The 27,058-nt window shown below is 49.3% G+C and overlaps 1 protein-coding gene across 7 annotated transcripts in view; it reads right to left on the bottom strand.

Annotated features, from left to right (window-relative positions):
- The window catches only part of COBL (cordon-bleu WH2 repeat protein), a 233,230-nt gene that overhangs the window by 109,196 nt on the left and 96,976 nt on the right, over positions 1-27,058 (bottom strand). For all 7 annotated transcript variants that reach the window (XM_053218692.1, XM_053218694.1, XM_053218698.1 and 4 more), the window contains one exon: positions 1,412-1,594. In XM_053218692.1, coding sequence (XP_053074667.1) covers positions 1,412-1,594 — 183 coding nt within the window. The remainder of the gene's footprint in view (positions 1-1,411; positions 1,595-27,058) is intronic.

Here is a 27,058-nt window from a genome sequence, read left to right as displayed (position 1 = left end):
ATCTGGGAGGTACAGACTTAGATTCTAGTTTATTTTAAGGAAAAGCCATCTTATGAATACGCAAAAAAAAAGGGTTCAAACCCAGAGTAGCAGCAGTGTGAAGTTTTCCGCCTCCACGAAGCACGGACAGGCCAGGGACGCTAAGGCAGAAGGAAAGAGTCAGGAAATGAAGCCCCTGTGAGAGAATTAACGTGTGTTCTATAAAGTCCCCGTTTGCAGCGTGGTGTCCCCGTCCCCCAGGGAGCTGGGGTGCCAGCCACTGGGAACCTTCCCCGCTTGGTGAGCACTAATGCATTCTTACTGTGGCCTGGAGTCTTGGAATGCATGTGGAGCAGGCCCAGCTGTGGGCGCGGCCGGTCAGCCTTGGAGAACACAGCTTCTAGAAGATTCCAAAGTCTGGTCCCATCCCGGCCACACCGTGTGCTGTCCCTGCTTCCCCCCACCTGAATCAGGACGGATGCATTTAGAAGATGAAACCTGTACATCAGTTTCACCGTGCATCATCCCAAGCCTCGAGAACAGGAGCTGCTTGGTCAAGGAGAGTCCCGGCCCCTGAGAACGGAGGGCCTGGGATTTCCAATCGCGCTTCACGCCGCGGCAGACTCGCGGGAGGACAGAAGCCCAGTGCAGACCCCAGGTGCTGAGGACAAAGGCTCTTTCTGGTCCACACGTAGTGACAACCCCTTGCAAAGGCGTGACGTTGCTCTGATGATAAACTTCGCACCCGTGGCTTCCTACATACACGGTCTCTGCAAACGTCCCATCACGTGGAAAGTGACTTAGTGTGAAAGGCCCTCCCTCCTCTCCTGTGCATCTGAATTATTTGGGGCATCTATATTTTACGACCTATCATCCCTGTCCCGTACAAACTCCAGATTTCTTTCAGTGCTCCAAACCACGCTATTTTCTCATTTAGCGATCATGACGACGCCCCAACTTTTAATGCTGCAGACACAATAAATGCAAATAACAAGCACAGGCCTTGAACGCCTGAGAGCACAGGAGGTGTCCTACCTTCCACACGTGAAGGAGTGTGGCATCTCATCTTCTACTTTTTTAAAATGTTTGAGAGAGAGAGAGAGTGAGCATGAGCAGGGGAGGGACAGAGAGAGAGGGAGAGAGAGACTCTCAAGCAGGTTCCCCACTCAGCTCAGAGCCCGACGTGGGGCTCGATCTCACACCCTGTGAGATCATGACCTGAGCCGAAATCAAGAGTCAGACACCCAACCGACTGAGTCACCCAGGCGCCCCTCACTTTTACTTCTAAATAAAGCTTAAAGATTCGACCGAAACACTCTCCCCGCTAAAGCCACAAATTTGCAGAAGGTAGGGCACACAGGGAACTTCCAGAGAAGTCGCCGGTCCTTTTAGTGGATCCACCACTCCCCGGAGCCGCCCTCCGCCTGCCTACCTTCTCCGAGGCCTTGTCCTGCACTGGTGGCCCCAGTCCAGGCAGCGTCGGGGGCGGAGGGGCCCGACGCTTCTTCATGTCCGACTTCACAGACACCCCTGAGATGTTGCCAAGCGACAGGGATGGACCCAACGTCATGGAACGCGGATTCACCGCCGGAGAGTTGGGCGTGGTCAGGCAGCCCTGCGGGGAAGGGGACAAAGAGAAACTCTCATCGGTGCGAGGTCACTTCTCAGTGTAGGAGTGCTCCGACCTGAAAACCCAAGTGCCACACCGCCCATCCGAGCCTGTAGTATCACGTCCACTGCTGGGCTTGAATGGCCTGAGCAAAACACTCACTTTCAGTCGAAAGCCCGTATTTTCCCTGTGGTGGGAGACACTCCATTGACACATTCCTGCTGCAAAGGTTTCTTTTCTTTTTTCTTTTTGATGTTTATTTAGTTTTGAGAGAGAGAAAGAGAGAGAGACAGCACGAGCAGGGGAGGGGCAGAGAGAGGGAGACACAGAATCCGAAGCAGGCTCCAGGCCCTGAGCTGTCAGCACAGAGCCCGACGCGGGGCTCGAACCCACAAACTGCGAGATCATGACCCGAACCGAAGTTGGACGCTCAAGCGACTGAGCCACCCAGGCGCCCCACAAAGGTTTGTTTTCTTAATCACAAAGGAAACGACAGACCTCTGAAACCCCTAAGAACCCTTACCAGCTGGACTCGTTTAACACTCCTGACCAGACCGCAGTGTGAATCAGCCTCCTTTGAAACGGAACCTGTCTTCGGAACGAGCTTGTAGGTGCTGAACAGAGGAAGGCACAGGCCAGAAGTACATTTCTCCCGGAGGAATCTGTCTGTAGCTCTGACCACACTGAGCTCCCTCTCCGGCCCTCCGGTGGGTCATGTCTGCTCACATGACCTCGCTCACAGCCAGTGCCAGGGCCCTTGGAGACCTCAGGGAGGCTGGGACAGGGGAAGGCTCGCTTTGGCCCCCCATGAATCTGTCAGGGATGCCACAATCTTTCCCCTTCCTGATGCTCAGCTGGGGCTACAAGGTCTCATTAAAGGGTAGCTGCCGATTAGGTGCGTGCAAGCCCCCTGATCTCACAACGGCGCCCCTACTCTGTGCGTCCCTCGCTCTATAAAAGCTGTGGCGTAAGGTCTGGATTTTGCAGAGAGTAACTATGCAGCAGCTGTGGACTGGCCTCCACCTGATCTCCCACCAGGAAGGTCCCCTGAATAACACTGTGTAGAGGAGCGCCTGGGGGACTCAGTCAGTTAAGCGTCCGACTCTTGATTTCGGCTCAGCTCATGATCTCACGGGTCCTGAGTTCGAGCCCCACCTGGGACTCTGTGCTGACAGTGCAGAACCTGTTTGGGATTCTCTCTCTCCCCCCGCCTCTCTCTGCCCCTCCCGTGCACGCATGCTCTCTCTCTCAAAAGAAATGAATAAACTTTTTTAAAAAAGTTAAATATTAAAAACAAAACACAAACCTCTGCATAAGCTGTATGGAGACACCTGCTTTGTTTCCCGGTGTCAAAGCACCTTCTCCATTTGGGGGTCACTTTACTGTCCCCCTCCCCCACTTTCTAACAGGGTCTCTGCCATCGTGAGAAGTATGTCACCGGCTGCCAAGAAGGGGCTTAGGTTTCTTCGAACCCTTCACAGGTCACCACCAAAGGGCCGTGTGAGATAAATGGCGTGCCACAGAGGCTGTGACCAGGGAACACAGTACTCCGTGGCAGAGATCTACACCGAAAATAAACACAAGCCACAATGCTACTTAGGAGCTTTCACAAAGCAGCCCTGCCTGCTGGGTGTATATGGGGGGGCTGGCAGGCTAAAGGGCACAGACTTTTTTTTTAATGCTTATTTATCTTTTGGGGGGCAGGGAAGAGAAAGAGGGAGACACAGAATCGGAAGCAGGCTCCAGGCACTGAGCTGTCACCATAGAGCCCGAAGTGGGGCTCGAACCCACAGATCATGAGATCATGACCTGAGCCGGAGTCAGATGCTTCATCGACTGAGTCACCCACGTGCCCCGACACATAGGTGTTTTAAATCCTTACCCCTCCTAGGGTCTGCTTAACCTGATCACGTAAGCGTTAGTGCAGGCAGAGACTTAGAGAACCAACACTCTGATTTCAAATGCGTAACAAGATAGAAGCCAAGCTCTCTCCCGGCACCTCTCCCCGCTCCCCCGGCCAACACTCCCCCCCAGAACCGGTGCCCAGGGTGTACTGCACACCAGGGGCTGTGCAGCGGGGAGGTCAGCCCACACGCTGTCCGGGTTCAAGTCCTGCCTCTGCCGCGTGAGCTTGGACGTGCCTCTGGAGTCTTCTCTGCCTCAGTTTACCTTCTGTAAAACTGGGTACCAGTAGTTTTGTTCTACTTATTTACTTATTGTCGCTCCCGTTACAATGTGGAACCCATGGGGGCAGCGATTGTTGCCCATTTCCCCAGCTCCTGACAGCTCCTTGGTGCACGGAAGGCCCCGGAGCCAGTGTTTGTGGGAACGAATGAATGGATGGCTGAGAGCCTCTGGACAACTCTGCTCTCAGGTTTTATAAAAGGAGCTGGTGGGGGATGACTGGGTGGCTCCATTGATTGAGGGTCAGACTCTTGATTTCGGCTCAGGTTGTGATCCCAGGGTCCTGGGATGGAGCCCTGTGTCGGGCTGGGTGCTAAGCCTGGAGACTCTCTCTCTCTCTTCCTCTCTGCCCTCTCCCCTGTTTGCACACACTCTCCCTCTCTAAAAACATAAAGAATAAATAAAAGGAGCTTGTGGGGGAGCTTTTATCTGAATGACAGGATCTCTGTATTTAAAATAAGTATTTAGCAGGGCGCCTGGCTGGCTAGTCAGTAGAACATATGACTCTTGATCTCAGGGTCGTGAGTTCAAGCCCCACGTTGGGCGGAGAGCTTACTTAGAACAGAGTTAAGTAAAATAAATATGTAAAGGAAACCCACTGGGCAAAAGCCCAGTATTATCCGCACTCGGACTCAAATCCTATTCTGTTCTGCCAAGTTTACTATCATTCCCTTCCTTGAGATAATTTTTGAGACTCAGATTTTCTTGTCCATAAACTTTTTTTTTTTAATTTTTAAAAAGTATTTATTTTTGAGAGAGCAAGCGCAAGCGAGGGAGGGCCAAGAGAAAGGGAGGCAGAGGATCCGAAGCGGGCTCCACGCGGACAGCAGTGAGCCTGATGGGGGGGCTCCCACGAACCGCAAGATCATGACCTGAGCCAAAGTCAGCTGCTTGACCAACCGAGCCACCCAGGCGCCCCTCTTGGCTCTCTCTGATACCCCCAGGGCAAGGGAAGGACAAGCACGTGTCCTGGAGGTTTGTTAAAGCTTGTGAAAAACTATCTGCCAGCTATCTACCCGTGGTGACCTCTGAAGCACGCATGGCCCCGTCTGGCATCCCGCAAGCGTGACATTCGGGACCAGGCGTTTCACAACGCTGCTGCTATAACCGCTTCTGTTCACTCCACCCTGTCTAGACTCAGGACTTCTAATTCCTCCTGTCCTCAGCCCTTGCCACAACTATGTGTGCCTGACTGATCACTCAACACGGCTGTGAATTCACCTCTGACCTTTAGATGCATTTTTTTGGGAAGCTCTGTGCAGAATACGCCCCGAAAAGTACTTTACAGGTCACCTGTTGCATGTGGATTTCAGGTTTTAATCCCATAATCCTATTGCCCCTGTAGCACTCTGACATCTCGGGGAGGAACCCAACACAATTCTCCCGACACACAGCCCAACGCACACACACAGGCAGGAATGCTCTCGTCTTCTCATCTTTAAAAGAGGGAAATTCTGGGGCACCTAGATGGCTCAGTCGGTTAAGTGCCCAACTCTTGGTTTCAGCTCAGGTCATGATCTCGCTGATGGTGCTTGGGATTCTCTCTCCCTCTCTCTCTGGCCCTCGCCCCTTGTTCTCTCTCTCTCAAAATAAATAAATAAACGTAAAATTTTATTTTACATTCCATGGACTTCAAATTGCTGTTAAGATCTAGCATATTTCTGTCACATTACAGTTGGTTTCCTTCTCCTCCAGTGAGCATTTTTGGTAAGCGTGACCTCGTGAGAGCCAAGTAAGATGGCCTTAGCAGAAACCCAGAAGCCCATGGGGCTCCTGGGTGGCTCCATCAGTTAAGTGCCCGACTTCGGCTCAGGTCATGACCTCACGGTTCGTGGGTTCGAGCCCCGTGTCAGGCTCTGTGCTGACAGCTCGCAGCCTGGAGCCTGCTTCGGATTCTGTGTCTCCTTCTCTCTCTGCCCCTCCCCCACTCACACTCTGTCTCTGTCTCTCAAAAATAAATACATGTAAAAAAAAAATTAAAAAAAAAAAAGCCAGAAGCCCAGGGCACACCCCATCCCAGGCCCCTGCAAGTTGGGGTCTCTGTTATCCTGGACAACAACAATGCTTCTCATGATCCATTGTCTGTCTGTCTCTGGAACACCTCTGGATTTTGACACCACAGGTTTATTTAGCTCCAGTCTGCCCTGTATGGGCCACACAGATCTCTCCCAACACCCCACTGTTCATACTCACAGGCAGGCCAATCTCAGGGTCCATGAGACCTGGGTCTATCGGCACCGCCCAAGAACTCTGCTATTCAGTAGCATTGCTCAAACTTCAACCCATGGGCAGCCAAAATGTTTCGAATATTTTGGCTGCCCAGAGGATATCTGTGGTTTTTCAGATTTTTTTTTTTCCTTTTTTATCTTTTGACTCCCTTTACCCACTTCTCCACCCTCCTTCCTGGTTGCCTCCCCTGGTGTGTGTTTTTTTTGGTGTGTGTTTCTTTCGTTGTTTTTTTTGTTTTGTTTTTGGTTCTGCATATAAGAGAGACCATGCAGTACTTGCCTTTCTCTGACTTATTTCACTTTGCACGACGCCCTCGAGGTCCATCCATTTGGTCGCCGGTGGCAAGATTTCATTCTTTTTTTTTTTTAAGGCGGAACAACATTCCGCTGCGCTTATACAGGTATAAATATAAATATATTAGGAACAGTTTCTTTACATGTTCATCTGCAGATCTATGGGTTATTAGGCTGTTTCTGTATCTTCACTATCGTAAGTGACATCATCGCAATGAACACAGGGGTGCATATATCCTTTTGCTCTAGTGTTTTCATTTTCGTCGGATAAATGCCCGGAAGGAGAATTGTTAGATCGCCCGGCAGTTCTGTTTTTTAACCTTGTGCGGAACGTCCATACCGTTTTCCACAGTGGCTGTACCAGTTTCCACTCCCACCAACGGTGCACGAGGGCTCCCTGTTCCCCGTACCGAAACTTGTTATTTCTGGTCTTTTTAGTAATAGCCACTCTGACTGGTGTGAGGTGGTATCTTATTGCGGTTTTGATTTGCATTTCCCTGAGGATGAGTGATGCCGAGCATCTTTTCATGTACCTGTTGGCCATCTGGATGTCTTTTTTTTTTTTTTTTAATGTTTCATTTATTTTTGAGAGAGAGAGAGAGAGAGAGCAAGTGAGGGGCAGAGAGAGAGGGAGACAGAGGATCTGAGGCAGACTCAGTGCTGATAGCAGACAGCCTCATGTGGGACTCAAACTCAAGAACGGTGAGATCATGACCTGAGCCAAAGGCAGATACTTAACTGAGCCGTGCAGGCACCCCTCTTTGTCTTCTTTGAAAACAAAAATGGCTATTCAGATCTTCTGTCCACTATATAATTGGATTGTTTGGTTTTTTATTATTGAGCTGTATGAGTTCTTTATATATTTTGGGTATTAGCCCCTTACCAAGTAGATGATTTGCAAGTATTTTCTGCCATTCAGCAGACTGTCCTTTCACTTTGTCGATAGCTTCGTTCACTGAGCAGAAGCTTCTCTAGTATGATGTCTTTCCACTTATTTATTTTTGCTTTTGTCAGGTTCAAAAATTCATCACCAAGACCGACGTCAAAGAGCTTCCTTCCTGGTTATGTTTTCTTCCAGAAGTTTTATGGTTTCAGGTCTTAAGTTCAAGTCTCTAATCCATTGTGCGTTAATCTGTGTGTACGTGTAAGAGAGTGGCCCAGTTTTCCCAACACCGTTTACCTAAGACATTATCCTTTTCCCATTGTATATTCTTGGCTCCTCTGTAAATTAATTGACCATACGTGCATGGGTTTCTTTCTGGGCTCTTTATTCTGTGTCATTGGTCTATGCATCTGTTTTTATGCTAATATTATACTGTATTCATTACCATAGCTTTGTAATACGGTTTGAAATCAAATACCAAGATATCTCTAGCTTTGCTTTTCTTTCTCAAGATTCCTTTGGCTGTTCGGGTGTTTTTTCGTTGTTTTTTTTTTTTTTTTTTTTTTTTGTGGTTCTCTACATATTTTATGATTATTTGTTCTATTTCTTTGAGAAAAGTGATTGGAATCTTGACAGACATTGCTTTGGATAGTATGGACATTTTAACAATATTGATTCTTGCAATCCATGAGCATGAAATATTTATCTTCCTCAATTTCTTTTATTAAGGTCTTATAATTTTCAACATGTAGATCTCTCACCTCCTTGGTTAAATTTATTTGTAGCTATTTTGTTCCTTTTGGTGCAATTGTAAATGGGATTATGTTCTTAATTTCTCCTCCCGACAGTTTTTTATTAGTGTATAGAAATGCCACAGATTTCTGTATTGATTTTGTATGTTGCAACCTTACTGAATTTATTTACTAGTTTCAACAGGTTTTTTTTTTTTTATGGTGTCTTCAGGGTTTTCTCTATATAACATCATGTCATCTGCAAACAGTGACAGTTTTACTTCTTCCTTCCCAATTTGGATGCTTTTTCTTTCTCTTTCTTGCCAACTGCTGTGACTTCCAGTCCCTTGTTGAATAAACATGCAGAGGAGGGCATCCTTGTCTTTTTCTGATCTTAGAGGAAAGCCTTTCAGTTTTTCACCATTGAGTATGATGAACACAGATACAAAAGTCCTCAACAAAACAGGAGCTGACTGAAATTAACAATACATTAACAGGATCATACACCACGATCAAGTGCGATTTATTCCAGGGAGGCAAGAATGGTTCAACACCCACAAATCAGTCCATGTGATACACCACAACAAAACGAAGGATAAAGGTCATAGGATCATCCTCGTAGACGCAGAAAAGGCATCTGACAAAGCCAACGTCCACTTCTGATAAAAACTCTCAACAAAGTGACTATGGAGGGAGCGTCCCTCAACATAATAAGAGCGATATGTGACAAGTCCACAGATATTTGTGGTTTAACTCTTAGCTTCTTTCTTTCCTCACTTCTGGATTTGGACACAGAATATCGAAAACAATCCACACAATAATTTGGGAGGAAAACAAGGTCGGACATCGTTGAAAATGCTAACTCACTGGGGCGCCTGGGAGGATCCGTCAGTTGAGTGTCTGACTTCAGCTCAGGTCATGATGTCGCGGTTCGTGAGATCGAGCCCTGCTGTCCGTGTGGACAGCTCAGAGCCTGGAGCCTGTTTCAGATTCCTTGCTTCCTTCTCTCTCTGCCCCTCCCCTGCTCATACTCTGTCAATCTCTCAAAAATAAACATTAAAAAAATTTAAAAAACAATACGATGCTGACTCATCAATATGAAGTAAAAAGGAAAACCAGGATAACCTGTACAGCTCAGAGTTCATACAGCCTGACCCATGTCTTATTACAATTTAGGAGCTCTTCTGCTACAAAGTGGCAAAGTTCCATGAGGGACAGACCACAGCTTTCCTGCAAGAGGGATCTGGTTTCCTGTTCTGGTCCAAATGGGTCAATAACATCTTTTTTTAAAAATCAAGCCCCCCCCTTTTTTTGGTAGGGGAATGAGTCTTGCCCTTCTCTAATGGTGGGCACCCCAATCCATATTTTGGCTACTACAGTCTTGCTTTTCAGGACTTTTTCTCCTAGGAGTTCAGCCCGATAAATCATGAAGGAAAAAGCCATGGATAATGGAGAGAAAAAGGGACGAAGCGAACCCAGCCGTCACAACAAGACCTCACGGGGCCTCACGCTGTGGGCTGTATTCTCCACCTGACAGGCTGCTGTCCACTGGAAAAGTCAGGTCAGAGACAACGCTGAACTCTGTGTATCCCCAACACCCCTGATATTCACTTAGGTCATTTATTACATTCAGAGCACAGTGATAACTTGATCCTGTCTCACACACACATCTGGGAGGAGACAAATACAAAGAGGGATAGAAGCTGCCAATTTCAGGATCCGTGTCTCTGCTCAAAATGAGACCAACACCGTGACAGTTGATTTTGCCACAGATATTTATTTACTTACTTATTTAGAGCACACGAGCAGGGGAACGGGGCAGAGGGCGAGCGAGAGAGTCCCAATCAGGCTCCACACTCAGCACAGAGCCTGACGTTGGGCCCAGTCTCAGGCCCATGAGATTGTGACCTGAGCTGAAATCAAGAATCCTGGCGGAGATGCACTCCCCCCCCCACCCCCACCACAGCCTCACCCGCTCCAGTCCCAGAGAAGCCCCGAGTTTCTAGATGGCTGGGGGATGGCTTTGACTTGGCCTCCAGAACCAGCTGTGCCCCTAACCCAGCAGGATGGGCATAGGCTCCGGGTCGGGCCAGCACCACACAGCAGAGGGCACTGCTGGCTGTCGCAGCCCGAGCGCTCCAGGGAACCCTGATGAAGGCTCCGGGAGGGCTGGATTTCCCTAGAAGGACTGCAGGGCTCACACACTCACTGACAACTGGGCAGAGATCAGTACTTTGCAAGAAACCGAGAAGCACCGCTCTTTCGGAAAGCCCAGACTGCCGTGGCGAGTTTTCCTCTGTTCCATGTCCTCGTGTACATGTGCACGAGGCACCTTTACAAACACACCAGGGCACACCATCCACGTGGACAGGACGGGACGCACTAAACTCTGGCAAGAAAGTGTTTCTGCGTCGAGAGAGACGAACGGGCCAATCCGAAACGGACGTCGTTCAAACCGCACCTTGTGACACCCGTCGGGTCCGCACCGTCTCTCCAAAGTCGGAGCACATCCTTTGATGTGACTGTTTAGGGATTCAGATACAGTTGTTGTTTAGAGATGAAGGAGAGGATTTTGGTGGCGGTGGCTGTGGTGAAAACAGCCGCGGGCAAGCCTATCTCCTAGCTTGGATCGGACGCTTTTAGGGCGGCACGATCTTCGAGTTTTAACGCGGGGGAGAGCTGAAGCCCAAGGAGACAGCGGAGGTACTCAGGCCAGCCCAGCTGCCGGCGGATGGGATGAACTCGGATCCAGGAGCCCGGCTGCCTCTCCTGTCCTTACGCTATGCTGCCCCCTCTTGAAAGGCGTCAATAGAACTTTTTTCTTCTGCCTGCTTGCTCAAAGAACCAAGCGGGCCAGAAGATGCAGTCAGACCTGTTCTCCCACCTTCTTTCCTCCCAATACTGGTTTTGGCAGAGTCCAGGGCAGGACCGTCCATCCGTTACAAGCCTGATGGGGCAGACAGCCAGCCTCCAGGGACCTGGGTGGTGGAGCTCCTGCTGTTTTCTGCTGAGAAAGGAGAGAATATCCTCATTCCCTTCCGTGGCTGCCAGCACCGTCCTGGGCAAGGGGTGGGCCAGAGTTCCCTTCCCAAGAAGGTATTCTCTGTCTGCTTTCTCTTATCTTTATGGCACAGCCTTCCTGACAGGCCATTAGCTACATCCCTCAGCCAGAGGGTGTGCAGGTTCCTGGCACCCTGGAGCTCTAGAGTCAATCCAGAGTAAATGCACACCAAGAGGTATATTAAAGCATGCCAGCTTCGTGGGAACTGATCCCCGTGAAGGGCAGGGACGCATGAATCCAGTGTCTGGTGCATGAAGTGCTGGGAAATGACTATTCTCTTGGCTGAGTTCCTCCGTGCGGATGCCGGAGGGATGGCGTTTCTTTACTGGGAAAGCTGCAGAAGCTTGTTGGTCGGGATCCATTATTTCAGCCGGCAAAATGCTAAATCACGTAAGCTCTTCGACGGTTATAAACACGAGAACAATTTGGGATCATTTCTCTACTAGCAGAATCTCTTCTTCAAATGAGCAAACCAGGAGCGCCTGGGTGGTTCAGTCAGTTAAGCACCTAGCTCCTGATTCAGCTCAGGTCGTGATCTTGTGGTTTGTGAGATCGAGCCCCGCGTCAGGCTCTGTGCTGACAGCGTGGAGTCTGCTTGAGATGTTCTCCCTCTCTCTCTGTCCCTCCCCTATTCACACTATCTTCTCTCTCTCTCTCAAAATAAATAAACATTAAAAAAATATAAGTTAAGAAAATAAGCAAACCAAGAGGATCCAACTGGTAGTATTTGATTTTCTGTTAACAACACTGTGTAGACACAGGCTGAGCTGTGATCTTCTACGGCTTTTGCTGTAGGACAGTCCTGAGATCGAGACCTGTGAGCGGACGTGTGAATGCAGGGAATATGTTGACTAGTCATCATAGGCAAGTTTAACGATGACAGCAGTAGGAAGCCAGAACTTTCTGAGAAGCCTGTGAATGAAAAGGAAGCAAGTTCCTGTGTAGATCCAAGATGTAGACCATGTCTTGGCCACACTCAGGAAGACCGTGACCCTGGTGGCCCACGGCGTCTTGGGAGACAAACTCCAAGCCCAGTGGGCCCTGCGTGAGAGAGCAGACACAACCCAAGTGCAAAGGCTTGCTGGGATTTGGAGGAGCAAAGCCAAAAAGCAAGTCGCACCGTATAGTGTGGTTAGGGCGTGGGGCCAGGGGCCTGGCTGCAGGTGGGGCTCACAGGGAGGACCCCAGCCGACAAATGGGGGGGAAAGACCTAAGTCCACACGACGTGTACATGTGAGATGCGTGCTATGGTTCCATGTGACATTTCAACTCTGGCAAACGCAAGTTCAATGTGGGGGGAAAACGTTCTTGTTCAAGTACATCATCAAACCCTAATCACGAAGAAAGCCAAGGTTTTCCCTTTCAAACGTGCATGCAAATCTCTTGTCACCTGCACGGTGGCATGTTCTGAATGCTGGATTGGAGGATGAGTTTACGATAGCTCATCAGCAGTGAGATCTCAGGTGGGGCGCGCTTTCGATAACCGCAGTCCCGCAAACTGAAGGAGGCCTCTCGTACCGAGGGGCTCATGAGCACTTGATTACTACCACAGGCTGCATGAGGAAAGGAAATGAGAACCCTGTCTATCTCTAGTGACACAGAAGCAAAAGCAAGGTGACAACAAATCTCTCTGCACGAGATCTGACGGTTTCTGGGACGTCATCAAATCCGGGAGGCTCCTCTGTTAATGCCAAGTGACTGAGTCACGCTCGGTGGAGGAAATCAAGCTAATGAGATTTCTCTTTGGGTGAGTCAATCTTCAAGCAAAGTGGGAGGGCTGTCTGAAGAGGCGGGGAGCACTCACTGTGGTCCCACCGTGGCCCTCCGGGGTTGCGCTGGCCAAAGCACTGCTCGAAACGATTTGCCCTCACCTGCGCATTCCTCATCACCGTGGCCTTTGTGTACCACGTTGCAGATGAGAGTGGCCCCAGAATTCGATATCCAGAACAGGACTACGATCCGGGTGGTCTAGGGAAAACGCCACACTGCAAAGAACAGGGGACAACTGCATTCCGAGGGCGGTCCTGGACAGAGAAGTATGGTCTTGCTTCCTGGGAGGGAATCGGAGCTGAACACCTGTTGCGGGCAGAGTTCCGGAACAAGGACTGACCTGGTGAAGGAGGCAATCTAGATGCCAGGTGGCCCTGCTAAGAGCAAACACGTGGAGACGTTCAGCGGCCACATCTTCACTCACCCGTTAGATCCTTGTAACAACTGTCAGAGGTAGGTAACCATAGGACTCCCGTCTCACAGGTCAAAAACGGGGGCCACCCAGCGAGGCCTCCCACCGGCACAGCTGGTTCTCAAACCTGGCCCCACACCGGAACCCCCATGCCCTGGGAGCTTTGAAAGGCCACGCAAACACAAGTTCAATTTTGGGGGAAACTGACCAGCTTCAGCAGAGACCCTGGGCGGGGACCAGGCATCCGTTGTTTTTCTTTGTTTAAAAGACTGTGCCAAAATACACAACCTCGAATTTGCCATTTTAACCATTTCAAAGTGTGCCGTTCAGCTGCATGACGTGTATGTACAATGCCGTCCAGCCATCACCATGGCGCATATCGTTCTGGAAACCTTCAGCACCCCAAAAGGAAACACCGTATCCATTACGTGGCCACTTCTTGTGTGCTTCTCCCCGCAGCCCCTGTGAACCAACCACCGCTATGCTTTCTGACTCGTGGACTTATCTGTGCTGGTTACTTCATACAAATGAAATCAGACATTAGGTGGTTTCTGGCTTCTTTCACTTAGCATGACGGATTTCAAGGTTCGTCCACACTACAGCATGCAGCGGTTGCATTCTTGCTACAGCTAAATAATATTCCTTTGGCCGGACAGTGCACATTTTGGGTACCCATTCATCTGTGGATGGACATCTGGGCTGTGTTTGCCTTTTGTGAATAGAGCCGCTCTGAACGTGTGGGTCCAGGTTCTTGCTTGAAAAGCTGTTGTCAGGTCTTGTGGGTGCCCAGGCGTGGAACCCTGGGTCCCCCCCGTAAGATTCTACGTTAAACTTACAGAGGAGCCGCTGACCTGTCTCCCACAGCAGGTGCACGACTTTGCTTTCCCGCCAGTAAGAATGAGGTCTCCAATTTTTCCACATCCTTGCCAACGCTTGCTATTGTCTTCTCCCCCTCCCCCTCCTTCTTCTTCTTCTTCTTCTTTTTTAAGTTATAGCCACCGTAGTGGGTGTGAACTGGTATCTGACTGTGGTTTGGATTTGCAGTCCCCCAGTTCATCGTGATGTCAAGCATCCTTGCATGTGCTTGCTGCCCATGAGGCATCTCCTTGTGATGGTTAAGATTTAAGAACGACGGGTCAAGAACCGAGGTTAAGAACCACCGCTCCAGAATCTCCGCCCCCAGCCATCACACCACACTGCCCGGCTTACTGGTGCTTTGCTGTTCCTTCTCTCTGCGGGGACAGACTCACAGCGTCAGCCACTGGCATTCTGGGGAGGCCCCCGACCTCCACGGTGGCTGGTATTTGCGTGCGTGACTAACCTTCACAAGCAGCGTCTGTCCAAGGCCCGCAACCCAACCCTTGGAGGTGCCCTCGGACAGCACATCACAAAGCGAATGGCGATGTTTTTCCAGGGCACACCTTCTACGCCTTTTGTGTGCTTTCAGTACATCACTCATAAACTCTGGTACTTTACCACTAACAAATTACCAGTGGCCCCACCCCTGACCCGTCTCTCAGAGGCCCTGATGCCCCAAAGGATGCTCAGCTGGTCCAACGCATGTCTTCAAGGCAACAGGGAGGGGACCTCTGGGCACACACATCCTAAGGTCGCCTGCAAAGCCCTGGGCAGGTTACTCGAGATTCTCCTTTGTCACCCTGTGCTTCTGGGGTGCAGCTCTCCCGACGTCTTTCGTGAAGACGTTAACTTTTGTTCAGATAAAAAGAGGGTCAGGAGGAAGGTGGCTGCTGGGAGCTGCACATCCCAGTGCCTGGGGGTGGCCAGCCTGGGGGCCCAGGGAAGCCAGGGAGTCAGAGGACAGACCCAGAGAGCAGAGGCAGATTTTCCCATCTGGAGGCACGTGACACAGGGGGTGTCACAGGAGGTCAGCGGTGTTCTACTCAGTCTCTGCTGTGACGGGAACAAGCCGGGAGGAAAAGGGAGCAACCAGGACCGTTAAGGAGGATGGCTGCAAGCCATCAGGAAACTGGGGAGCAGGCCTGGGAGGGTGCAATGCTCTCATCTTTGTGCGTGGGATATGGGGGGGGGGGCTGGCGGGACCCGGCTCCGGGTTATAGGTCAAGGGCAGGCTTCTGTGGGCAGACTGGGCTCTCCCAAAGACATTCCCATGGCAGGCTCTCCGCCAGCCTGCCCTTGGCCATGTCCCCGAGGCCTCCTAGCCTTGAGCCAAGAACAGCTTCTCTGCCCTCACTAGCCCGGTCACTGGGTGGCGTGGGACAGGTGGCACCCAGGGCCAGGCGCCAGAGAGGAGGGAGGGTCTGTCTTCTCTTTTCTTCCCTCTGGGAGCACCAGTCTCTCCCGGCTGGATTCTAAGGTCACCTCCGCTAGCCTTGCGCAGAAGTATGACGCTCTCCAGTCCCTCCCTCTTGCCAGTTGGGGTATCCTCCTGACTTCCCACTGGAGCCCCACTTCCCTAGTCTTCTCCTTCAGATGGCAGTGACCCAGAGGCTCTTCCTAGCATGTGAGGTTCCCTTTTGACTTGTTTCCTTTCCGGGCAGCATAAACAGCCAACTCTCCCCGCTTCCTCCCTGGGAAGCTGGCCAACCTTCCCTACCGGGGGGCCCCTCAGGTATTTTCACCAAGAGGCCAAGGAGGAAGTGAGCTTTCCCGAATCTCAGCAAAGGGGTGTGTGTGTGGATGCCTCAGGGGAGCTCCCCAGTCCTGCAGAATCACCTCCCCGGCCAGCCTCTGCTGAACAACGTCCCCCTAGTCATGTAGTGTGTGCTTGTGTGTGTGTGAACATGCACACACACATACACACATACAGTAACTCGCTTCTGCATGAAGCATCTCTCAGCAACCTCTCTTATCACAGAGAGCTCAGCCCCGATTTCCGGATTATCGTGCCCAGTCCCTGAGATGAATGTCACCTGTCCTCCGTCAGGATTGGCTGTGAGGCTCTGCACAGGGTCTCCCGGCCTGGACAGGAGGCTGGCCTGCTGGTTCACTGAACGGGCATCCCTCTCCCTACATCCGAGCCTGAAGCTAGCTCGTCCTCCACAAAAGGGCACGGTGCCACGTGCCCCGTTCTGCCATTTGCCCAGTTTTTCCTCAGCCGTCCGTGAGTCAGTGTGAAACACCAGCATCTGCCGCCTAACGACTGTCAGAAAGGCCACAAGGACCCGAGTTCTGAGGACCACGGTGGTGGATAATTTCTCTCCAGGACGCCCTGGAACCTTCCCCACCCGAGGGTCATGGTCAGGTGCGTCCAGGCTCCAGGTTTCTCCCCACATCACGCCGCCTTCGAGAGTCACGAGCTCACCGTCCTGCTCTGGCTACGGTGCTCTCTCTCGTTTTACGAGCACGTTTACACTGGCGGGTCCATTTGCTCCAACGGGCACACACACACAGGACAAAGTGCTGTCTCTTCCACAGACCCCCGGGCACCGGAGGCAAAGAGGTGGAGCCAAACTGTGCTGCGATGCAGAGAACGGCCACGCCGTGGCCCAGTCGTCACCTAAGTGGCCTGGGCACCCTGGTGGTGCCTCGGCAGAGTAACCCCATGCGCTGGCTATCCAGGAAAGGCACACGGCATGGGCTGATCCCACGCCAGGATTTGCATCAACCGTCAGCCCCAGAAACCTCGCCTCCGTGTTCCAGGAAGGACCCCAATACACAGAGCTGACACGGGTCATTAAAAATACATTCACGTGGTCGCTATTCTTCTTATAGTTTGATTGTGTTGGACAGAAACATTACCGTTTCCTGGAGACGCTGCAGGGGGCAGGTAATTCTCAATCCTCCGGGAGGAAGCAGAAACTCCCTCCAGGCTTCTTTTGGCCTGGACGATGACACAACGGTGACAGACCACGTGGCCACTTTCAGAAGATGATTCTGGTTGACATCGTTCTGCACATGAAGGCCACCTGTGGCTATTCAGGGTCGGAAGGTCCCTGAAGACAGGGACAGGAAGCTCCAAAACCCAAAGGGTTAGGGGTCTCCTAGCCAAGGGGCGCTGACTTTCTGGAAAGTGCTCTATTTCCCCCAGGGCAAAATTATAGAGACTTAAGGGGCGCCTGGGTGGCTCAGTCGGTTGAGCGTCCGACTTTGGCTCAGGTCATGATCTCTTGGTTTGTGGGTTCGAGCCCCGCATCGGGATCTGTGCTGACAGCTCAGAGCCTGGAGCCTGCTTCAGATTCTGTGTCCCCCTCTCTCTCTGTCCCTCTCCTGCTCACATTCTGTTTCTTCCTCTCAAAAATAAGCAAACATTAAAAAAATTTAAAAAAATAAAGTGGAAAAAATGACAGAGACTTAAGGGTGGGATGTTGACTTCTTACCCGGATACGAGCCAGAGGCTCTGTAGGATTTTTTAGGAGAGGAGTCACTGCCTCTGGGGCCAGAGGCTCCTCCTGCCCTCCTCCCCTAAGACCTGGAACCTGCTGCTCCTCCCAGTACTGATCTGATCATCTCTCGGCAGAACCCCGTGTGTCCGGTAATGACGTGCTCGCACTGAACACACAGAAACAACGCACACCCGTCCACCTGTCCGCATGTTGGTCCTGCGACCAATCAGAATCTCTGGTCCTCTTAGCGCGAACTCCTAGAGAGTCTGATCGCTCCCAGGCTGCTGTGCACTTAGGTTTTTCAATCTAAATGCATTACTTACATTCGAGTTCTACGGTTCTGCGCTAAAGACAACCAAGCTGTCTATAAATGTCGCGTGCCAGCTGCCATCCCACGTGGCCCCGTGTCACCCACAACCCGAAAGGTCCTCCTCTCGGGGGGGACCCGTGGGTAGGTCGAGTCCCTGCGCCCTGGGATGCACCAGCTCATCTCTGCTCCGAGTGGAGTATTCCCGATCAGAAAGCAGGTGCCCAGTGGAGGAAGTGCGTCACCTCTGCAGCCCTGCCCACCCTTCCCAGAGTCCCCAGGGGGTGCTGACTGCTGTGGCCAAGAACGAGGTGAGGAAAGAAAGGCTCCAGGCTTTTTAAAAAGAGACGGAAGCCCTGAGAGTCAGGGTGTCCCTTTCGTGACATGGTCTGCTCGCCAAGAAAATGCAAAGAGAGAAGCAGCAGTCCCTCAGGGTTGGGGACAGTGGACCTGCAACATGCAGCCAGCCCTGTGACTTCTCGGCCAAGAGGAAGCCAGGGCAAAGCAGCAACACCAGCAACAGCTAGCGGGGCGATTTTCCACCTGACCCCGTGAGCACAGGACTCCGATCATTTCCTCCAGGGCAGAAAGAGACCGAGGGCTTGGCTCACGCCCGGCCTGGGGACGCCCCAGGAGGACGCACCCAGGGGACCTCACCATCTGCTGGCCGGTGGCCCGTCCTTACCCCAGCTGTCCAGGCACCTCAGTGATCTGTGTTTGAGAGCCACCTGGGGCTCGTGATCTCGGGACAGAACACAGCCTTATTTCAAAGTCCTGACTTCAAAAAAATTTTTTTTTTTAATCTTCATTTTTGAGAGAGAGAGAGTGTGAGCAGGGGAGGAGCAGAGAGAGAGGGAGACACAGAATCTGAAGCAGGCTCCAGGCTCTGAGCTGTCTGCGTGGAGCCCGATGCGGGGCTCGAACCCACGAACTGTGAGATCATGACCTGAGCCGAAGTCGGATGCTCAACCCACTGAGCCATCCAGGTGCCCCCCAATGTGTTACTAGGGACGTCCTTGGATCTGCGGCTTGGTGAAAAGCACCGGGGGGGACCCCTCGTGCTATCAACACGCTCGGCACCCCTTCGGTGCTGTTGAGGCCACGGTCCACATTTCTCCCCTCCCCTCCCTCTGCATTGTTCCGGAAACCATCCTAGCCCGCTCCTGTGGTTAGCTCACGTGCCAGGCCAAAAGCAGGAGAGAAGAATGACAACTAACCGCTAACTGCCACTGTGTCCAGTTCCCAGGTAGTCCTTCCTTCAGGGGACTCTGTCACCGTGGGCTGTACTGCCCCCCTCCCCCCAGACCACCCCCACCCATGCTCCTTACTATGGAGGAGCAGGCAGAGGCCCAGACCATGAGTCCACTTAGAGAAACCTCTCACACTTGCAGTACAATCTGCCTGTGATCTTGGTGGGGAGGGGGGGTGGACACCAGGGCTGGGGGCTTCTAGGCCTTTCTGTGTCTCATGCCTGAAATGGGAATTCTCAGCTGTTCCAGCTCATTCTCGAAGTCCAATCCCGCCTCCCCGGCTGGGCCTCAAGAATCTTCACCACCCACACCACAGACCTCCTTCTACAGCTGTGGTCACAAGACCCCCACGTGTCCCTCTGGCAGAGGCCCACCTGCTCTAGCCCGCTGGAAGTCATCATTAGTTTGTGCTCAGAGCATTAAACTCACATATGGCTCGAGTTTCCCCGGGATCCGGGTTTTGTCGTCTTTGGTGGCTCCTGGTGGCCACGGGGGCTGTCAGGTTCCCACTGCTCACATGTTGACTCCCACGGCACAAAGGATGCCTTTTACTGGCTCGCCATTTACGTTAAAATTAGTCGACTAGGCTTTCAAATGTGCCGTTGTTGCTTTTAAGTAATGTATCACCGCTAATTTTGCTCTGTGCCTACCCGTTATTATGGGTAGTTACAACTATCTGTGGTAGTTACATTCAGTCGCAAGATATGTAGCAGACTTTTCTTTTTCTTTTTTTTTGAAGTAGGCTCTGTGCCCAACGTGGGGCTTGAACTCACGACCCTCGTTCAAGATCAAGAGTCGCATGCTTTACCAAATGAGCCAGCCAGGTGGCCCCCTTTTTTAAATTTTTCTAATTTTATTATTTTTTTTTTTGTAGCTTTGTTAGTGATTTTATCTTTTTTATTATTTTATTATTTTTCATCATGATAACTGTACTCTTAACCCCCATCTGCTATTTCACTCACCTCCGTCCTGTCTGGTAACCATCAGTTTGTTCTCTCTAGTTAGGAGTCTGTTTCTGGTTTGCCTCCCTCCCTTCCTCCCCCCCCCTCTCTTTTTTTCTCTCCCTTTGCTCGTCTGTTTTGTTTCTTAAATTCCACATGAGTGAGATCGTACGGTACTTGTCTTTGACTTATTTCGCTTAGCATTATACTCTCCAACTCCACCCACATCGTTGCAAAGGGCAATTTTCAAGTAACTAGAATAAAACTAAGAGGGAATCATCCATATGTATACAGAAATGTAAATATAATCTCCCCAAATTTACTTGTGCAGGGACATTTCATCACTGAGTTGATTTTTCTTTGGTTAATGGATATTAATAGTTCAATTTGCTTATGGAGATTTTAAAATTTAATTGAAAATGAACTTTGTCAATATTCATCATATTTTATTACTGGAATATTTAATAATTCCACTACCAAAATCTTAATGAAAAATTAACACATTTTTTAAGTTTATCTAATGACAGAGAGAGAGAGAGAGAGCGTGCGCACGAACAGGGGAGGGGCAGAGAGAGGGGGAGAGAGAGAATCCCAAGCAGGCTCCACCCTGTCAGAGCAGAGCCTGACTTGCAGCTCAAACCTAAGAACCGTGAGATCATGACCTGAGTTGAACCAAGAGTGGGAGCTTAAATGACTGAGCCGCCCAGGCACCCTGAGAAATGAACGCATTTAATATGTGTCATTACATGAAAATTGCTGGAGATTTTGTGGTTGCTTTTGCTCTGGGCATCAGATTAAAAAAAAATCATCACCAAGACTGATGTCAAGGAGCCTCCTGCTTATGTTTTCTTCTAGGAGTTTTATGGTTTCAGGTCTTAAGTTCAAGTCTCTAATCCATTGTGAGTTAATCTGTGTGTACGTGTGAGAGAGTGGTCCAGTTTTCCCAACACCGTTTACCAAAGACACTATCCTTTTCCCATTGTATATTCTTGGCTCCTCTGTAAATTAATTGACCATACGTGCATGGGTTTCTTTCTGGGCTCTTTATTCTGTGTCATTGGTCTATGCATCTGCTTTTATGCTAATGTTATACTGTGTTCATTACTATAGTTTTGTAATATGGTTTGAAATCAAATACCAAGATATCTCCAGCTTTGCTTTTCTTTCTCAAGATTCCTTTGGCTATTCGGGGTTTTTTGTGGTTCTCTACATATTTTATGATTATTTGTTCTATTTCTTTGAAAAATGTGATTGGAATCTTGATAGGGATTATAAGGAATCTGTAGATTGCTTTGGGACATTTTAATATTGACTCTTGCAATCCATGAGCATGGGATATCTATTTATTTGGGTCTTCTTCAATTTCTTTTATTAATGTCTTATAATTTTCAACATGTAGGTGTTTCACCCTCTTGGTTAAATTTATTCCTATTTTATTCTTTTTGATGCAACTGTAAATGGGGTTGTTTTCTTAATTTCTCTTCCTGGTGGTTTTTTATTAGCATATAATGTCACAGATGTCTGTATACTGATTTTGTATGCTGCGAACTTAGTGAATGTATTTATTAGTTTTAACAGTTTTTTGATGGTGTCTTTAAAGTTTTCTCTACATAATACCATGTCATCTGCAAATGGTGATACTTCTTCCTTTCCAACTTGGACGCCTTATTTGTTTTGTGTGGTTTTTTTGTTTTTTTGTTTTTTTGTTTTTTTTTTACAAATTGCTGTAGCTAGGACTTCCAGAACTGTGTCGAATAAAAGTGGAGTGGGGGACATCCTGGTCTTGTTCTTGATCTTAGAGGACAAGCTTCCAGTTTTTGACCATTAGGTATGATGTTAACAAGGGGTTTGTCATGCATGGTCTTTAATACGTTGAGGTGACTTCCCTCTATCCCCACTTTGTTGAGTGTTTTTTATCATAAATGGATGTTGGCTTTTGTCATATGCTTTTTTGGCATCTATTGAGATGATCCTATAGATTTTTTATCCTTGATTTTGTTAATGTGCTGTGTCACGTCGATTCAATAAATCGTGCTGGATGATCCCCTCAATGAATTATCAAATTCAGTTTCTTAATACTTTGTTGAGGATTTCAGCATCTATGTCCATCATGGATATTGAACTGATTATCAGGGTAATGCCGGCCTCGCAAAATGAGTTTGGAAGTGTTCCCTCCTCTTCCATTTTTTGGAAGCTGGAGAAGGACAATTAATTCTACTTCGAATGCTTGGTAGAACTGACGAGTGGAGCAGTCTGGCCCTAGACTTTTGACTGGGGGGGGGGGGTGGGATCCTCTACTATTTTAAACAACAGCCCTAAGTAGAAAGCCTGAGAAGGTGACCGGTTTCTGGCTCTCGACATGTAGCACAGGTGTGATCAGCGCATTATGCCTCACGCTCAACTGTCCCTTTTTGGGAATGACCACGGTCAGCCTCCAGATCTCGTCGACCCTTTGCTCCTAACTTGCCCCTCCGTTCTGCTCTGGAATGGTCCCACAGCGTTCATCGTGCTATGGAACAAGGCTCCAGACTCAACTTCCCTCAGGGTACCCGCTGAGCAGGCAATATCCAGATATTCGCGCAGTCCATGTCTCTAACCCAGGTGCCCTAACTTCCGGTCTCCACTTCCGAAGAGTAGAATTAATCTCCCCCTCCCCATAGTGTCCCCCTGACTTGCTCTTCAGACAGCAGCCTGGGTGTTCGCGGGGTCCTCCTGGTAAAAGGTGCCAGTCTGCTGGCTGCAGAGAGACACGTGACTCTGGCACAGAGAGCGCACAGGAAAGTATTCATCCCTCCGGGGACCGGGGTACTGCTGCTCCCTGCTAGGGGCAACGAGGGCCGACATAAGAAAGAAATGTGGGAGCCCTGGGTGACAGGTACCCAAGAGCAGCCATCGTCCACAGTTCCGGTGCAAGGGATGACATTCTAAAGGAGGCAGTAACAACTTGGGACAATTTTGTTTAAGAAAACAATGAATGGGGCGCCTGGGTGGCTGAGTTGGTTGAGCATCCGACTTTGGATCAGGTCATGATCTCACGGTTCGTGGGTTCGAGCCCCACATCAGGTTCTTTGCTGACAGCTGGGAGCCTGGAGCCTGCTTTGGATTCTGTCTCTGTCTCTCTCTGCCCCTCCCCTACTCACGCTCTGTCTCTTTCAAAAATAAATAAACACTGAAAAAAATTAAAAAAAAGAAAACAATCGATATCACTGTGACTCATCAAAAACATCAAAATAAAGTTTCTCTCTCACCCGCTTCTGCCCTAGTTCTGTCCCCCTTCTTCTTTACAGCGTCCTGATCGTCAAACAGGGTGGGCCCTGGGTGGCATTAGTGTCCAGCAGGCATTTGCAAAGGGGGCCGCTGGCACCCCTCCTGGGTCATCCCAACCCCTGGCCGACACGTAGCTCAAGGGCAGAAGTAGAAACTCACAATCCCACCACTGTGGCCGGAACTGTGGACCATCGCCTCTAGGTCTGCAATTCCCGCTACTTTCCCTTTCCAATGAGAGAAACCAGCATTTAAAATCTCTGCACAAAAATTTAGTGTTGGGCAACTGGGATGAGCTTTGGCACGAATAACTTTTTTTCCTTATGCGACCTGGCTTTGCTTCAGCTAAGCGTCTGCCTTTAGTTTTATTTTTTTTAATGTTCATTTATTTCTGATGGGAGAGAGAGAGAGAGAGAGAGAGAGAGAAATGAGTGGGGGAGGGGCAGAGAGACAAGAAGACATAGAACCGGAAGCAGGCTCCAGGCTCCGAGCTGTCAGCACAGAGCCCGACGCGGAGCTCGAACTCACGAGCTGCAAGATCATGACCTGAGCCGAAGTCGGACGCGTAACTGACTGAGCCACCCAGGCGCCCCCTAAATGTGTGCCTTTAGCATCAGACATATAGCGTCAAACTATGTGGAAATCAATTTTCACTGGCTGCACATGAACGTGGCCTGGGTACCTTCCATGGGTACACGTGAGCGCCTCTTGCTGGTTCCAAGCACTGCACTGGCTGCTGGCCGCACAACCAGGAAGGAGAGCATAATATGGACGATCACGGCAGCAACAGCAACAACAACAACAAATGTATCCTGCTCTCAAAGAGCTTAACGTCATTCAGCTTTTGCTACTCAACGACTCCGCTGTGTCAACAAAACCAGGCAGCGATGGTTGCTGAATTCAGAGTCTGCTTCTCAAAGAAGGGGCAGAGTTCTGCTGCATCCCAGTCAACTGAGATGATTCGAGAGAGAAGCTGCTCACTGCCTGAGTCATAACAAATTACAAAGAGACCACGCTGAAATAGAGCACATTGTGAACGGCACAGAGCTCCGTGGAGGCAATCACAGCTGTGTATCACGAGGCTGGCCCTGGGTGTCTGTAGAAAGACAGGCGCAAGAAAATACACAACATGGGGTGCCTGGGTGGCTCGGTCGGTTGAGCGTCCCACTTCGGCTCAGCTCACGATCTCATGGTTCGTGAGTTTGAGCCCCGTGTCGCACCCTGCGCTGTCAGCTTGGGATTCTCTCTCTCTCTCCCTTTCTCCCTGCCCCTCCCCTGCTCGTGCTCTCTCTCTCTCTCAAAATAAATAAACTTAAAAATAAAAATAAAAAGAGCGAAAGGTACAAAGCCATCACCATAGCTCTCTTCAAATCTGCTTTAGAACAAAACTCAGTTCTACCTCACACACCTGTGGCTCAGCCCTCAGGACATAGCTTTCTACTCGCAATTTGTGGACATTCCAAACAGGGAATTTGGGCTCTTTCCAGGCCAGGACTACAGAGTGTCAGCAGGATTCACTCTGCTTGTGAAAACACTGACCCCTAGTGGCAGCACTGACTCAACACACTCTCCCGGCAGCGCTCAGAAGTCCTTACTGATCTTCTAGCAAGGGAGTCCTTTTTTTTTTTTTTAAGTTTATCTGTTTTGAGAGAGAGAGAGAGAGAGAGAGAGAGAGAGCATGTGTGGGGAGAAGGGGGGCGAGAGGGGGAGAGAGAAAAAGAGAGAGAGAGAGAGAGAGAGAGATGGAGACAGGGAGGGAAGGAATCCCAAGCAGGCTCCTAGCTGTCATTGCAGAGCCCGACTCCGGGCTTGAACCCGCAAACCATGAGATCATGACCTCAGCCGAGGTTGGACACTTAAAAGTCCAGTAAAAGTCGCCCTTCATTAAAAAAAAAAAAATCCCAGAAAACACTCCATTGGCATATAAGGCTCTTTCTCCTTTTCCAGCTTTGTACTGTTCAAACAGACCCCGGAAGAGGTGAAAGGGAAGTTTGCTGTAGGTTTAACTTCTGTTTTTCATTAGGAGTGAATCTGAGCACTTTCCATTTATTTAGGCATCGCTTACACCTCTTTTTCTGCGAACTTTCTATGAATATCTCTCTTGGTCAGAAGGTCACCTTTTTTTAATGTTTGTTTATTTATTTATTTTTAAGGGGAGGAAGGGAGAGAGAGAGAGAGGTAGCAAGCCAGGGAGGGGCAGAGAGAGAGGGAGGGAGAGAATCCCAAGCCCGATGTGGGGGTCCGACGCACAAACCGTGAGATCATGACCTGAGCCAGAACCAAGAGTCGGACGCTTAACTGACTAAGCCACCCAGGAGCCCCCTTTTTCTTTCTTTCGTTCTTTTTTTTTTTTTTAATTTGAAGTAGATACACAATGTTGTATTCGTGTCAGGTGTACCACATAGGGAATCAACATGTCTCTACATCATTCAATGCCCACCACGGTAAGTGTAGTGTCACATTGTACAACATTATTACAATATTATCAACTACATTCTCTGAGCTGTATTTTTCTTCCCAGTGACTGGAAGCTTGTACATCTTAATCCCCTTCGCTTACTTCGCCCATTCCCCCCACCCTCACCCCTCCGACAACCACCAGTTTGTTCTCTTTTTATGAGTCTATTTCTGTTTGCTTTTTATTTTTTTGATCCCATATATAGCTGAATGCATAGAAAAGATGTACGACAGAATATTATTCGGCCATACAAAAAAATGAAATCTTGCCAATTGCACTGACGTTGATGGACCTACAGGGAATCACACTAAGTAAGATAAAGTCAGACAGAGGAAGACAAATGCCCTATGATTTCACTTATTTATGGTTGCCATTGCTTTTCTAAGAGCCCTGGTCCCACATTCATCATCTGGACATTTACTTTGCTTATAACATTCCCTTTCCCTCCTTCTCTGCCTCTCTTTTGTCATTCAAGAATTTAGTTTCCTTTGCAGTCAAATTCACCAGTGTTTAGGAAAGTATCCCCTACTCTCAATTTGCAGATGAATTCACTCCTATTTTCTGCTAGTAACTGTATGGTTTCAATTTTTACATTTACATTTCTGATTCATTTGTTTTTTATCCTCATATTTATGGTGAAAACGTACACAATTTGATCTTTCTCTGTAGGGCTATTCAGTGATCTCAAATTCCTGAATTAATAAGATTATTTTCCTCCACTGATTTGACACGTGGCCAAATTGTATATCAATTTCTGTCTTCAACTCGCTCCAGATTTTCTATTGGGTTCCACTGAGCTACTGTGGCCAATATGACACGGTCTGAATTACAGAGGCTTAAGGAGCATTTTATTTATTTATTTTAAAAAAGTTTTTTTTTAATGTTTATTTACTTTTGAGAGAGAGAGAGAGAGACAGAGTGAGAGCAGCGAAGGGGCAGAGAGAAAGGGAGACACAGAATCTGAAGCAGGCTCCAGGCTCTGAGCTGTCAGCACAGAGCCCAACTCGGGGCTCGAACCCACGGATTGGACCACGAGATCATGACCTGAGCCCAAGTCAGACGCTTAATTGACTGAGCCACCCAGGCGCCCCTTAAGAAGCATTTTAAAACTAGTTAGGCTTTTCCACCCTCCTTGCCTTTCAGAGTTTTCCCGGCTAGTTATTGCTTGTTTATTTTTCCAAGTAAACTTTATAACCAATTTATTTAGCTCTATGACAAAACCCAATCAACAGAATAATGTTGAATCTTCATATTTAAGAACACGGTATGCCTTCCACATGTACAATTCTACTTTTGTGTGCCTCTGTGGAATTTTATAATTTTTCTTATAAATGCTTTGAACAGTTCCTATGAAGTTTTTGCCTAGGTTCTATTTATCTGTATC

Source organism: Acinonyx jubatus, chromosome A2 (genome assembly GCF_027475565.1).
Source record: "Acinonyx jubatus isolate Ajub_Pintada_27869175 chromosome A2, VMU_Ajub_asm_v1.0, whole genome shotgun sequence".
NCBI lineage: Eukaryota > Metazoa > Chordata > Mammalia > Carnivora > Felidae > Acinonyx > Acinonyx jubatus.
Note: the sequence above shows the minus strand (reverse complement) of the source record. Positions and strands in the feature narration are given on the sequence as shown.